Below are 16360 nucleotides of genomic sequence, written 5' to 3' on the forward strand. Positions count from 1 at the left end.
GCAGATCTTTATTACTTTTATATGTAAGAATTTGCTTTATCTGTATTAGTTATCTACTTATTTTTGTTTACTTCTCACTTTTTCCTATTTTTGGATGACATTTTGGTGGCTTCAGAACCAATTTCCAGCTTTCCATAGAGTTCTGGTCTCAACATACAATGGTCGCCCTGGAACCAATTCATATTGTAACTTGAGGGACCACTGTATTGTTGCTTTTCCTCTCCTAGAAGATTTATATGAAAAGACCAGGCAACGGCGGGTACTCCGCTAGTATGAGATAATGTTCTTCTTTAGTAAATTTGCATAATCTGAAACTGAAAGTGAGAGTCCTGTTCAATAACCCTTCACAATAACAAGACACATTTTCCTTTTCTGGTCTGGAATAGTCTGTCACATGGTACAGGGGGGGGGAGAAAAAAAAAAGCAAAAAAAAAACCCCAGCCTCCTGAAAACGTAACCTGAACTTCTCCTATTACTAGAAACTTCCGTTCCAGCCCGAGGACTGTTAAGTCATAGCAGTGAACCTCTGGGATTGTAGGCAGAGCTGCAACGAAGGATGATCGGGCTTTCAAGACGAAGCTCGGAGTAGTAGGTGCTCGTACCGGGTGAGGAGTGAGGAGTGACGCTATAGAAGGTGAGTGATTCGTGACGGTACCATCTGTGAGTTTGGTGACCCTGTCTGGTAAAACACTGTGTAGGTGCAGAGTAGATACAAGGGATGGGGTACGTAGGCAAAATGTTTATTCTGGCCTCAGTTTTAGGACTTCTGGAATTTAAAGTAATTAGCAGAAAATCTGGACCACGTCATCATTACTGTGCAGAAACCCCGACTGATTTCTCAGGTATCGTGAAGAGATTAAAGAAAAGTGCTCCTGAGATCTTCTGCACAGGACATGCCATCACATGCCAACGACAGTCACCTCCATTGATCGAGCATTGATGGCACAACCTGGCGATACCACCCCTGCGGTAGAAAACTACTGTGCCACATGGTCTCCACTCCTCCCTACTTGGCTACTGACTGTAGTCCAGCACTTAGGTCGGCATTCATCATTGTGTTTACCCTTTTTTCTGTCTATATTTGGCCTTTTTTATGCCTTTTTGTTTACACACTTCTGCTGATTTTGATACAATGATTCCCCTAAGTGCGACAATTCCTATAGAAGTTTCCGTGATGTGTCTACAGCAAGAAAGAACCTGGACGCCTGCACAATAAACAAGTAAATGCCACCTTTCGGTCGGTCTGATAGCATCAATATTCCAGGTGGAATTTACTTGTCCAGACGTCAAAGCTTTTCCTTGCTATAAACACTTCTGACGTGTCTAAATTTTCTTCAACTTTATAAAGTCTCCAAAATTTTCATTTACCTTTTTAATTTTTATAACTTTTCAGATCACGTCGGGTTTTCTCCAGGAGTTACAGGCAGTGGCATCTATAAGGAGGGGACAGTATGTGATGTGTACATGTATATACTGTGTGTAATGTGTATGTGATGTGTACATGTATATACTGTGTGTAATGTGTATGTGATGTGTACATGTATATACTGTGTGTAATGTGTATGTGATGTGTACATGTATATACTGTGTGTAATGTGTATGTGATGTGTACATGTATATACTGTGTGTAATGTGTATGAGATGTGTACATGTATATACTGTGTGTAATGTGTATGAGATGTGTACATGTATATACTGTGTGTAATGTGTATGAGATGTGTACATGTATATACTGTGTGTAATGTGTATGTGATGTGTACATGTATATACTGTGTGTAATGTGTATGTGATGTGTACATGTATATACTGTGTGTAATGTGTATGTGATGTGTACATGTATATACTGTGTGTAATGTGTATGTCATGTGTACATGTATATACTGTGTGTAATGTGTATGAGATGTGTACATGTATATACTGTGTGTAATGTGTATGAGATGTGTACATGTATATACTGTGTGTAATGTGTATGCGATGTGTACATGTATATACTGTGTGTAATGTGTATGCGATGTGTACATGTATATACTGTGTGTAATGTGTATGAGATGTGTACATGTATATACTGTGTGTAATGTGTATGTGATGTGTACATGTATATACTGTGTGTGATGTGTATGTGATGTGTACATGTATATACTGTGTGTAATGTGTATGAGATGTGTACATGTATATACTGTGTGTAATGTGTATGCGATGTGTACATGTATCTACTGTGTGTAATGTGTATGTGATGTGTACATGTATATACTGTGTGTAATGTGTATGAGATGTGTACATGTATATACTGTGTGTAATGTGTATGTGATGTGTACATGTATATACTGTGTGTAATGTGTATGTGATGTGTACATGTATATACTGTGTGTAATGTGTATGTGATGTGTACATGTATATACTGTGTGTAATGTGTATGTGATGTGTACATGTATATACTGTGTGTAATGTGTATGTGATGTGTACATGTATATACTGTGTGTAATGTGTATGAGATGTGTACATGTATATACTGTGTGTAATGTGTATGAGATGTGTACATGTATCTACTGTGTGTAATGTGTATGTGATGTGTACATGTATATACTGTGTGTAATGTGTATGAGATGTGTACATGTATATACTGTGTGTAATGTGTATGTGATGTGTACATGTATATACTGTGTGTAATGTGTATGAGATGTGTACATGTATATACTGTGTGTAATGTGTATGTGATGTGTACATGTATATACTGTGTGTAATGTGTATGAGATGTGTACATGTATATACTGTGTGTAATGTGTATTTGATGTGTACATGTATCTACTGTGTGTAATGTGTATGTGATGTGTACATGTATATACTGTGTGTAATGTGTATGTGATGTGTACATGTATATACTGTGTGTAATGTGTATGTGATGTGTACATGTATATACTGTGTGTAATGTGTATGCGATGTGTACATGTATATACTGTGTGTAATGTGTATGCGATGTGTACATGTATATACTGTGTGTAATGTGTATGAGATGTGTACATGTATATACTGTGTGTAATGTGTATGTGATGTGTACATGTATATACTGTGTGTAATGTGTATGTGATGTGTACATGTATATACTGTGTGTAATGTGTATGTGATGTGTACATGTATATACTGTGTGTAATGTGTATGAGATGTGTACATGTATATACTGTGTGTAATGTGTATGAGATGTGTACATGTATATACTGTGTGTAATGTGTATGAGATGTGTACATGTATATACTGTGTGTAATGTGTATGAGATGTGTACATGTATATACTGTGTGTAATGTGTATGTGATGTGTACATGTATATACTGTGTGTAATGTGTATGTGATGTGTACATGTATATACTGTGTGTAATGTGTATGTGATGTGTACATGTATATACTGTGTGTAATGTGTATGTCATGTGTACATGTATATACTGTGTGTAATGTGTATGAGATGTGTACATGTATATACTGTGTGTAATGTGTATGAGATGTGTACATGTATATACTGTGTGTAATGTGTATGCGATGTGTACATGTATATACTGTGTGTAATGTGTATGCGATGTGTACATGTATATACTGTGTGTAATGTGTATGAGATGTGTACATGTATATACTGTGTGTAATGTGTATGTGATGTGTACATGTATATACTGTGTGTGATGTGTATGTGATGTGTACATGTATATACTGTGTGTAATGTGTATGAGATGTGTACATGTATATACTGTGTGTAATGTGTATGCGATGTGTACATGTATCTACTGTGTGTAATGTGTATGTGATGTGTACATGTATATACTGTGTGTAATGTGTATGAGATGTGTACATGTATATACTGTGTGTAATGTGTATGTGATGTGTACATGTATATACTGTGTGTAATGTGTATGTGATGTGTACATGTATATACTGTGTGTAATGTGTATGTGATGTGTACATGTATATACTGTGTGTAATGTGTATGTGATGTGTACATGTATATACTGTGTGTAATGTGTATGTGATGTGTACATGTATATACTGTGTGTAATGTGTATGAGATGTGTACATGTATATACTGTGTGTAATGTGTATGAGATGTGTACATGTATCTACTGTGTGTAATGTGTATGTGATGTGTACATGTATATACTGTGTGTAATGTGTATGAGATGTGTACATGTATATACTGTGTGTAATGTGTATGTGATGTGTACATGTATATACTGTGTGTAATGTGTATGAGATGTGTACATGTATATACTGTGTGTAATGTGTATGTGATGTGTACATGTATATACTGTGTGTAATGTGTATGAGATGTGTACATGTATATACTGTGTGTAATGTGTATTTGATGTGTACATGTATCTACTGTGTGTAATGTGTATGTGATGTGTACATGTATATACTGTGTGTAATGTGTATGTGATGTGTACATGTATATACTGTGTGTAATGTGTATGTGATGTGTACATGTATATACTGTGTGTAATGTGTATGCGATGTGTACATGTATATACTGTGTGTAATGTGTATGCGATGTGTACATGTATATACTGTGTGTAATGTGTATGAGATGTGTACATGTATATACTGTGTGTAATGTGTATGTGATGTGTACATGTATATACTGTGTGTAATGTGTATGTGATGTGTACATGTATATACTGTGTGTAATGTGTATGTGATGTGTACATGTATATACTGTGTGTAATGTGTATGAGATGTGTACATGTATATACTGTGTGTAATGTGTATGAGATGTGTACATGTATATACTGTGTGTAATGTGTATGAGATGTGTACATGTATCTACTGTGTGTAATGTGTATGTGATGTGTACATGTATATACTGTGTGTAATGTGTATGAGATGTGTACATGTATATACTGTGTGTAATGTGTATGTGATGTGTACATGTATATACTGTGTGTAATGTGTATGCGATGTGTACATGTATATACTGTGTGTAATGTGTATGAGATGTGTACATGTATATACTGTGTGTAATGTGTATGTGATGTGTACATGTATATACTGTGTGTGATGTGTATGTGATGTGTACATGTATATACTGTGTGTAATGTGTATGTGATGTGTATGAGATGTGTACATGTATATACTGTGTGTAATGTGTATGAGATGTGTACATGTATCTACTGTGTGTAATGTGTATGTGATGTGTATGAGATGTGTATATGTATCTACTGTGTGTAATGTGTATGAGATGTGTACATGTATATACTGTGTGTAATGTGTATGTGATGTGTACATGTATCTACTGTGTGTAATGTGTATGTGATGTGTACATGTATCTACTGTGTGTAATGTGTATGTGATGTGTACATGTATCTACTGTGTGTAATGTGTATGTGATGTGTACATGTATCTACTGTGTGTAATGTGTATGTGATGTGTATGAGATGTGTACATGTATCTACTGTGTGTAATGTGTATGAGATGTGTACATGTATATACTGTGTGTAATGTGTATGTGATGTGTACATGTATATACTGTGTGTAATGTGTATGTGATGTGTACATGTATATACTGTGTGTAATGTGTATGTGATGTGTATGAGATGTGTACATGTATATACTGTGTGTAATGTGTATGAGATGTGTACATGTATCTACTGTGTGTAATGTGTATGTGATGTGTACATGTATCTACTGTGTGTAATGTGTATGTGATGTGTACATGTATCTACTGTGTGTAATGTGTATGTGATGTGTACATGTATATACTGTGTGTAATGTGTATGCAATGTGTACATGTATATACTGTGTGTAATGTGTATGCGATGTGTACATGTATATACTGTGTGTAATGTGTATGCAATGTGTACATGTATATACTGTGTGTAATGTGTATGTGATGTGTACATGTATATACTGTGTGTAATGTGTATGCGATGTGTACATGTATATACTGTGTGTAATGTGTATGTGATGTGTACATGTATATACTGTGTGTAATGTGTATGTGATGTGTACATGTATATACTGTGTGTAATGTGTATGTGATGTGTACATGTATATACTGTGTGTAATGTGTATGAGATGTGTACATGTATATACTGTGTGTAATGTGTATGTGATGTGTACATGTATCTACTGTGTTTAATGTGTATGTGATGTGTACAATGTGTATGTGATGTGTAGATGTATATACTGTGTGTAATGTGTATGTGATGTGTACATGTATCTACTGTGTTTAATGTGTATGTGATGTGTACAATGTGTATGTGATGTGTACATGTATCTACTGTGTGTAATGTGTATGTGATGTGTACATGTATCTACTGTGTGTAATGTGTATGTGATGTGTACATGTATCTACTGTGTGTAATGTGTATGTGATGTGTACATGTATCTACTGTGTGTAATGTGTATGTGATGTGTACATGTATCTACTGTGTGTAATGTGTATGTGATGTGTACATGTATCTACTGTGTGTAATGTGTATGTGATGTGTACATGTATCTACTGTGTGTAATGTGTATGTGATGTGTACATGTATCTACTGTGTGTAATGTGTATGATGTGTACATGTATCTACTGTGTGTAATGTGTGCTTATAATGTATATGTGATGTGCGCACGTATATACTGTGAGTAATGTGTGCTTATAATGTGTATGTGATGTGCAATCTAGTGTATGTGTTATGTGTACATGGCTATAATGTGTGTTCTATATGCATATACCTGTGTAATGTGTGTATATTTATCATTTAGGCACGTGGCAATACCATGTATATTTATACATACATTTTTTTTGTTTACATTATTTTATTTACTTAAAATGGTGAAAAAGGAGTGATTTAGGGTAGGGTCAGACGACACGGATCCGCAGAGTATTTTACTGCTAGTTACCCAACCCTTTGTGTGCCTCCAGCTTTTTCCCCTGCTCACAACGGCAGTCCGCTGCTCCGAGCAGTCACACAGGGGCATGCGAGTCACCAATGTGCATACGTTCTGCGACTCATACAGCATTTCACCTTGGGTGAATGATCCGAGCAAACACTTGCCACTGCGATCAGAGGGGAAAAGCTGGAGGTACACTAAGGGTAGTGTAACTAGCAGTAAAATACGTTGCGGAGATTGTGTTATGTGACCCCACCCTTAAACTTTTATTAGGGTAGGAGTTAATGCACATCTATTACCTTTTCTTTTCACTTTTTTTTTTATTTATTTTTTTATTTTTTTTAAAGGAGTACTCCGGTGAAACATTTTTTTTTTTTAATCAACTGGTGCCAGAAAATTAAACATATTTGTAAATTACTTCTATTAAAAAATCTTAATCCTTCCTGTACTTATTAGCTGCTGAATACTACAGCGGAAATTATTTTCTTTTTGAAATACAGAACTGTCTGCTGACATCACAAGCACAGTGCTCTCTGCTGACATCTCTGTCCATTTTATGAACTGTCCAGAACAGCATATGTTTGCTATGGGGATTTCCTTTTACTCTGGACAGTTCCTAAAAATGGACAGAGAGGCCAGCAGAGAGCACTGTGCTCATGATGTCAGCAGAGAGCTCTGTGTTTCAAACAGAAAATAATTTCCACTGTAGTATTCAGCAGCTAATAAGTACAGGAAGGATTAAAAATTTTTAATAGAAGTAATTTACAAATCTGTTTAACTTTCTGGCACCAGTTGATTTAAAAAAAAAAAAAAAAAACGTTTTTCACCGGAGTACCCCTTTAAAGTTTGTGGCACTATTATCCTAACAGCACAGTATGTGGCTTTATTATATCCTAGTGGCACAGTGTGTGACATTATTTTATTCTGGCAGCACAAATTGTGACACTAGTAAGTCCTGGGTACATAATGTGGCACTATGATATCCTGACAGCATAGCGTATGGTATCATGATATCCTGTATGACAAGATTATATCCTAGCAGCACAGAGTGCAGCACTACTATATTCTGGTGTCATGTACAGTATGTAGCGTTGTGTAATAGCCCTCAGTGTACCCCTCCCCCCAAAATATGGAGAAACCACTGGTTACAGGTTGCAGCTAAGCTGTTCACAAAGAAGTGCTTCAACCCCAGATCTTGCCCATGGGGGTTTTTACAGGACACAAACATTGGGCCACGTCACATGATCGAAAGGGGTAGATTTCTGCTGCCCGCTTCTCTGATATAACCGGTATTAACAGTGCCATACCAAACCTCTGTACAGGGCCGGTACTGTCTATAGGCAAAATAGGCACCCGCCTAGAACGCTCTCCTTGATGGGGGCGCCACTCTGCTTGCTGCAAGAAAGTTAGAAAGTTAGCAGCCAGCCAAAATCCAAAGCACCCACCGCTCATCCGAAGCCCCCGCCCAGAAAGCACCACCATTGCATAGCTGTCCCCCCACCACCACCATAATAATCTGTATTCTTTAGCTTGCTGTAGGATCGCAGTGCCACCTCCGAGGGCAGGCAGGCAGGCAGGCAGGCAGGCAGGCAGGCAGGCAGGCAGGCAGGCAGGCAGGCACTGACATCTCGCGCGAAACCATACCTCTGCCCCATGAGGAGGAGATTTGCTACAGTGTGTCACCCCAGTAGTAAGGTGGGGCATGTCAATGGGCGGAGTCAATAGGTGGCAAGATTAGCTTTCGTCCAGGGTGGCAAAAATCCTTGCACCAGCCCTTCCTCTGTACTCTCCTTTCCCTGCACAGACAGCTCTGTATAATACTTAGCTATGAAACCCACCTACTATGGAGGGTACGGCTGGAGGGTGGGGGAGGGGGTGTGCAGAATTATGAAAAACTTCACACAAGGTGCTAGATATGATTTCAGATTCTAGGACAGATCCACTTTTAGAGATCTTTTCACTTTCTGAGTTTTATTGCAGTTTGTGTTTTGATACCATGTTTTTACGTTTTCTAGCTCCCCACCTCCACGCCACTAACCACAGCTTCTTATTACAGTGCCCTCTTTGTATTTAAAGTGTTCCACCCAATCCCTGTACAGTCGAGTAAACCGTAAAAGAACCACTAGGTTTTAAAATAAGCAGCAACCTAGAACTGAAGTAGAGGTTTATTATTAGACATATACGTTACTAACAGTTCGAGATGGGCAAATATTTGGGCAGATCGGACTTTTGTCCATTTAACTTAAATCGGTTTGTAATTTACTGTACTGGGCAATGTGATGTAAAATGACAGGAATTTACTCTGGATGTATTTTAGAGCATAATATGCAAATTCCATTATGCCAATAATCATAATTTTCCATTCATTCCAAGATGTTGACTTTCTAGTGTAAACGGCCTAATAACCCAATAATGCTAATTAATGCTTATTAAAGGTACTCCAGTGAAAAACATTTTCATTTAATTTTTTTCCAAATCAACTGGTGCCAGAAAGTTAAATAGATTTGTAAAATACTACTATATAAATATCTTAATCCTTCAAGTGCTTATCAGCTGCTGTATGCTCCAGAGGAAGTTGTGTAGTTCTTTTCAGTCTGACCACAGTTCTTTCTGCTGACACTTCTGTCCATGTCAGGAACTGTCCAGAGCAGGAGAGGTTTCCAATGGGGATTTGTTCCTGCTCCTGACAGTTCCTGTCATGGACAGGGATGGCAACAAAGGGCACTGTGGTCAGACTGGAAAGAACTACACAACTTCCTGTGGAGTATACAGCAGCTGATAAGTACTGGAAGGGTTAAGATTTTTTAATAGAAGTATTTTACAAATCTGTTTAACTTTCTGGAGCCAGTTGATATGGAAAAAAAATGTTTTCACTGGAGTACCCCTTTAGGTTACGGTAAGTTGCTTTGCTATGCCATCAACTTTTAGGATTGTTGGGTTCCAGCCTTTGGGACCCTCACCGATTCTGAGAACATAGGGGTGCTGTGGCCCCTGCACAGCAGCATCCAGGCTTCGAGAATAAACAGGACTGGCTACAGCTGGTGGCCAGGCGCAACCTTGAAAAGAAACGCTCTGTTGACAATGCCAAATTTCCGCAATTATGCAGAAATTCCATTCAGCAAAGCTCTAAATTTAAAGGGGTATTCCAGGAATTTTTTTTATTTGACTATGCTACAGGGGCTGTAATTCATAATATAGTGTCTGTACCTGTGTGTGACGTTTTCTCACAATTCTTCTGTGATTTTCACCCCAATATTCATTTTTAGCAGCATACAAAATGACTATTGTCTCAGATTTCTCCCAGGTTGCAATGCGGCCGAGACCAGATCTCACTAGTCAGCTGATGACAGGGAGCCTGTCTGCTTCAATGCGTGGAGGGATCAATCTGCAACTAATGCAACAGCTGTAGACACCCTGATTGAAAACCACAGGTCTTTTGAATGGATGCAGCTCATTTATGTTTCAATGGGTGGGGTGGCTAATGTGTGGGAGGGAGGAAAATGGAATTATGGGATTTGTAGTAAAAAAATTATTTAATGATCACCTCTATAATATTAAATGGTAGTCTAAAGAAGAAGAAAACTTTTTAAATTGCGCCATCTAAAAAATAAACTCTAAAAGTGTGGTGGTGATGTTAGAAGTACAGATAAGGCACAATGGGAATGCAGGCAAAAACTGCAAAGTCTGGCACAATTCCAATAAAATCCAAGTTTTATTTACCTTACATTTAAAGAGACATAAAAGCCAAACACACAATCTTATAAACAAACCCTTTAGGGTTGCAAAAGGGTCCGAAAATGTAAAATGTCGTTAGGTAGTGGTGTGGCTTGTGGGAGGGGCATGTCGTTTGGTAGTGGTGCGGCTTGTGGGAGGGGCATGCCATTTGGTAGTGGTGTGGCTTGTGGGAGGGGCATGTCGTTTGGTAGTGGTGCGGCTTGTGGGAGGGGCATGCCGTTTGGTAGTGGTGTGGCTTGTGGGAGGGGCATGTCGTTTGGTAGTGGTGTGGCTTGTGGGAGGGGCATGTCGTTTGGTAGTGGTGTGGCTTGTGGGAGGGGCATGTCGTTTGGTAGTGGTGTGGCTTGTGGGAGGGGCATGTCGTTTGGTAGTGGTGTGGCTTGCAAGCAGGATGACACACTTATCAGGAGATGCAGAGCAGAACATGTACCATAGAATTACATAGGGGTGGGTTAGGGTTATCCACCATAAGGTGCTTTTAGCACTTACCTGCCAGACAGTAATTTACATGCTTAGGAAGGATCTGTGCTTGTTAAATGGCTAAGTTGTGAGATTACCATAAAGCTGTGGTTTTCTTTTTGTGAACTGGCTTTTTCCTGTTGGAGTTTTCTCTTTTACTACAAATCCCATAATTCCACTTTTCTCCCTCCCACACATCAGCCACCCCACCTATTGAACAACAAAGCTGAATTCCATACAAAAGACCAGTGCTTTCTAACCAGTGTGCCTCTAACTGTTGCAAATTCCCTGTGGTCGCTACACCCATTGAAGCAGAACAGGCTCCCTGTCATCACCTGACTATTGAGGTGGTGTCTCTGCCACACTGCATCCTGGGAATACCTGAGACAGGAGCAAAGATCACATAAGAATACAAGATCAGCCATCAGAGACAGGTACAGACACTATATTATGAACTACACTAACTTTACAGCCCCTGTAGCATAGTCAAATAAAAAAAATCCTGGAATACTCCTTTAACTATCCCTTTAGTTGACAGTTTAATAACATGTTTGGCAAATTAAATCAAAATATCTCCAGCTGTTCAGAGGTAAAGCTGGAACATACATTCACAAATACATACATTTTATATATATGTTAATTTTTACCTTTTTTTTTAATCCCCTCAAAATGACATAACACCCTACCTAACGAATGAAACCCACAACCACCACCCTGGTTAAACCTCAACCTGACGTTTCCCCAGTTACCTTCAACTACATCAATGTGGTCCTACTGAATCTGCATCACGTGGATACAGGACTTTATCCTCAGTCCAAGGTCAACACGTGTTTTATCTAGACATATTAGCTGAAGTCCAATCGTCCCCAATTCTGGCCATTATTGTCCATCAGACGTGGATATTACACTGATTGGTAAACACAGCAGATGGCCAAATGTTCTATCACAATGACTGATGACAAGATGATGGGCCATAAAATACAATTATGCCTCACGCACAAGTACGGAATATTTTAGTCTCTAAAATCTCGCTGAAGAGCAATTTGAGCGAGATGTGAAATGCGTTGGAAAACAGATGTTCTTGCATTCTGAACTATGGTTATAGCATACTCCTCTCAGTGTGATGACATCTTAGGAGGCTCCAAACACATATTTATTGATAGAACAGACGTAACTACTTATCAGTTATGTTGTACGTGCTGTGAAATTCCATATTCTCAGGAATTAAACATTAAAAATCACAAAAACCAAAAGGGCCAAGGTGCTTTTTCGAGTGCTGAGCCCATTCTTCTACAGACTTAGAGATCTTGGATATCAGAGTCTGCAGTTTGAAAACTTGAATTCATGTGCATTGCTGTCCCATTGCAGTCAATGAGAACGTTCTAACGTTATATCCAAAGAGCTCTGAAAGATTTGTACAAGAGACCTCTATTGCCCTCATACGCCCTATTAGGGAGTTCTGAACTCATAAAAACGGGCTCCTGTTTAGAATCCTTACCTCTTGGCCAGAGGGGAGAGCAGCTGCAAAGAGTGTCCCTCCATCTGGAGGACCATTCCTATCCCGTATTTCAAATGCAACCCACTGATTACTGATAACTGGCCAAATTATAATTCTTCATTTCCCCAGTGGTGGCGCTACAGGGAAACTGAACAGTTGGCATATATTCACACGCAGTAAGTTGTTTTATAAAAATCTAAATTTTACGTGAAAATGTGGTGTTTTTTTGTGAATTATGAACGATTCCATTAAAATTAATAGGATGTGAATTTCATGCAGATTGTGATGCAGACGCAGCATCAAACAAAGTAAAGATTGACAGAGAAACATTTGTAATTTTTGCATGGACTTTAAGTGGCCCAGAAATCCCCTTAATGTGTTTGGGAAGGCTCTAGTAAAACTATTTTAAGAAGCAAAGTTAGACTATTACAGTAATTGAATACAAAACTGACACCACAGACTAAAGAGTAACATGGGACCTGCATACAGAGTGTATGCCTCCAGCATTAAAGGGTTACTGTCATTTGAAACCACTTTGGACATGATGTAAGGAAGGCAATGATAAATCTGCCCCGTTATCCAGACATGTCAAGTTGTGATCACACCGGGTCTCACTCTATTCTCCGGCCACAGAGGAGATCCGACCTTTTCTCTCCATAGACTTATGCAAAAGGACAGAAAAGGTCAGATTTGCATGACAGCCAAAGAGTCGCGCTATCATGCCCTTCTCTAGCTTATAAATCCCAATCGCAGCAGGTCTAAGAAATGACAACTTTTGGGCAAGATGTAAAAATCTGCTTTAAATGCCATTAACTCTTTAACTCTCCCCCACCCAACCCCCCCCCCCCAGTGATGTGACCCTGCTGACCCAGTCAACGTATAACAATGGTCATTGTGACCCATAAGTTTAATCAATCCGCTCACATAATATACAAATGATATTTTCAGAACTTAATAAATACCATTTTACCATTTCTTTATTTTTTCAGTGGTTTGACCTCTTATTTTGGAACAGGTCTATGGCACATGAAAAGCTGTAAATATTACATGGTTTAATAAATTCTAGGGACATTTTCCAAGCTGTTTATACTGGCTGGGCCTCACCAAGAATTAAGGAGAAAATGTTTGGTTTGCGTGAACGGGCAACAAATCAAAAATATTTAAAGTAGTGGAAAATACTGAGTTTCCCCATTTGGAAAAAAAGAATGTGGATAGTTCTTGCATTGTGTTGACCTGATGCCAAGGAAAGGGATATTGATCCTTTATAATAACATATATATATATATATATATATATATATATATATATATGTTAATTATCCAGACAAGACAGCCAAGCCTGAAGTAATTTACAAATCTGTTTAACTTTCCGGAGCCAGTTGATATATAAAAAAAGTTTTGGCCTGGAATACCCCTTTAACATGAAATTTTACACACGTTACTTATATGTCAACAACAACCATAGGATAGGTAATTTAACCCTTACCCACCCCTATTTGTGAGGGTCAGGGTTTTCAATTTAAAGTCCCATACAAGTCTATGGAAAATATATGTTCCTGTATAACTTCCAAACGGCTGGAGATATTTCGATAATACTTGGTCACATGTTAGAAGAACAAAAGGTAGGATCCAGCTCTTAATGCAAATAAAAACAGTTTTAAATTCAATAGACATACACAGGAACATAGGAGGTTATGCGTTTGAAGCGCACTTAGTCATAGTATGACTAAGAGCTCTTGGCGCTTGAAACGCGTAACCTCCTGTGTTCCTGTATATGTCTATTGAATTTAAAACTGTTTTTATTTGCATCAAGAGCTGGATCCTACCTTTTGTTCTTCCATTTTCTTCGGTGTTGTCCAGCACCTGGATCCATGCTCCATCTGTCCGGGCGGTATGAGCTGGTTGGACTCTTTTCCTCTTTCCATTGGTCACATGTTACTTATATGTCAAATAAAAAGATATAATAGTTAAATTAAACCCTAACCTGCCCCCATATGTGAAGGATGGGGTTTTTGTTTCAAGTCCCATGCAAGTATATAGGACCTCTGGTGCCTTACTCCTTAAGCTCCGCTCTGCTTCTCCTGGTGAACGTGTCAGTCCAGCTGGTAAGCCACACCCCATTTCAGAAAGACCTGCCCACCTTTTAAGCCACACCCCTTTTTTCAACTTACAATATCTTTACCACAACACAGCCCCACCTGAGGATGGAATTTGAGGATTAGCTATGGGGACGGGATATGGGGGACGGGATATGGGGGACAGGATATGGGGGACGGGATATGGGGGACGGGATATGGGGGCAGGATTTGGGGATTTGGGGTCGGGATATGAGAAGGGGATATGGGGTCAGGATATGAGGACAAAAGCTTCCTCCATTGTTGCTTTTCCTCCCCCACAAGGATTAGGTAGGAAAAAACGGGCAGTGCCGGGTACTCAGCTAGTTTAAACTAAAAAAAACATTGTACCCTAGGTGCAGTGGTTGAGGTAGATGACAGAAATTCCAATTTTCCATCAGATTTCGCAGAGAGAATTAAAATGTCATGAGAAATGTTCATTAATAATGAAAACGCTTTGTTGAATGTCAACGGAGAAGTGATGCACACCATTATTAAAAATGCCGAAAACGATAGGACAGCGGGTCCAGGAATACAGTGTTTGCTTCTGGGACCCGCTTATTCTCCAAGACATTTTTAATACATGAAGACCATTGTATGCTGGGAATACTGAAGTGAAATGGAGACACAATATTACAATAAGGCTCCATCCAACCCACAAGTGGTAAGGAGACGCACTGATCGCTTCTATACAAAAACATATACCCCCCTTCTCTCCTATACTGACAAGGATGACTATATGCAAATAATACACGCTGGTAAACAAAGACAGTACCATAGAGAATACCAAACAGAACTTTACATGTACAATCTGAAGCAATATGCCGGCTCCTATGGGAATTCAGCTGCTAGCTAAAAAAAAAAATTTAAATCTTTTAAATCTTACCTGAGGTTTTTTAGATTCTTTAGAGACCTATAAGGAAACAAAATGAAGGCCATGAGTAATATGTGAAGTCAGGACGTTGCACGGTGTTCGTGCTTAAAGAATGTCTTAGTTCATACACATATACAGTGATCCCTCAACTTACAATGGACTCAACATACAATAGTTTCCACATACAATGGTCTTTTCTGGACCATTGTAAGTTGAAACCAGACTCAACATACAATGCTACAGACAGTCCAGATCTGTGAAATGTGTCAATGGCCGGAAGAACTGACCAATCAGAATGGGCAATTTACAGGTAAAACCCCTGTATTACTGAAGCGTATGCACTGACTGATGTTTGGTAGCGCCCCCCCCCCCCCTATAGTACAGGGAGGTATTACATGTTCTGTACACTTTACCTGTACCAGGGTTACCTCCTCCTCTGGACACCAGGTAAGTGCGACTCCATGTTACTTTTTTAGGACACTGTGCGTACTGTACAGGAGCCTGTAGAAGCTCCTGTCCTCTACATAGACCAGTGTTTCCCAAGCCAGGTGCCCCCAGCTGTTGCAAAACTACAACTCCCAGCATGCCCGGACAGCCTTTGGCTGTCCGGGCATGCTGGGAGTTGTAGTTTTGCAACAGCTGGAGGCTCCATGCTTGGGAAACACTGACCTAGACAGTGATTACAGCTCCCAGCAGATCTTTATTACTTTTATATGTAAGGATTTGCTTTATCTGTATTAGTTATCTACTTATATTTCTTTAATTCTCACTTTTTCCTATTTTTTGGATGACATTTTGGTGCCTTTAGAACCAATTACCAGCTTTC

At 38.9% G+C, this 16360-nt stretch overlaps 2 protein-coding genes across 2 annotated transcripts in view; one reads left to right on the plus strand and one right to left on the minus strand.

The window, feature by feature from the left end:
• C8H7orf50 (chromosome 8 C7orf50 homolog) overlaps positions 1 to 16360 on the minus strand; it is a 273243-nt gene that overhangs the window by 132633 nt on the left and 124250 nt on the right. Inside the window, exon 3 of the mRNA XM_056536534.1 lies at positions 15547 to 15573. Coding sequence (XP_056392509.1) covers positions 15547 to 15573 — 27 coding nt within the window. The remainder of the gene's footprint in view (positions 1 to 15546; positions 15574 to 16360) is intronic.
• The window catches only part of LOC130285209 (uncharacterized), a 22362-nt gene continuing 6422 nt past the window's right edge, over positions 421 to 16360 (plus strand). The window contains exon 1 of the mRNA XM_056536533.1: positions 421 to 634. The gene's annotated coding sequence lies outside the window, so the exon portion shown is untranslated. The remainder of the gene's footprint in view (positions 635 to 16360) is intronic.

Source organism: Hyla sarda, chromosome 8 (assembly GCF_029499605.1).
Source record: "Hyla sarda isolate aHylSar1 chromosome 8, aHylSar1.hap1, whole genome shotgun sequence".
NCBI classification, from domain to species: Eukaryota; Metazoa; Chordata; class Amphibia; order Anura; family Hylidae; genus Hyla; species Hyla sarda.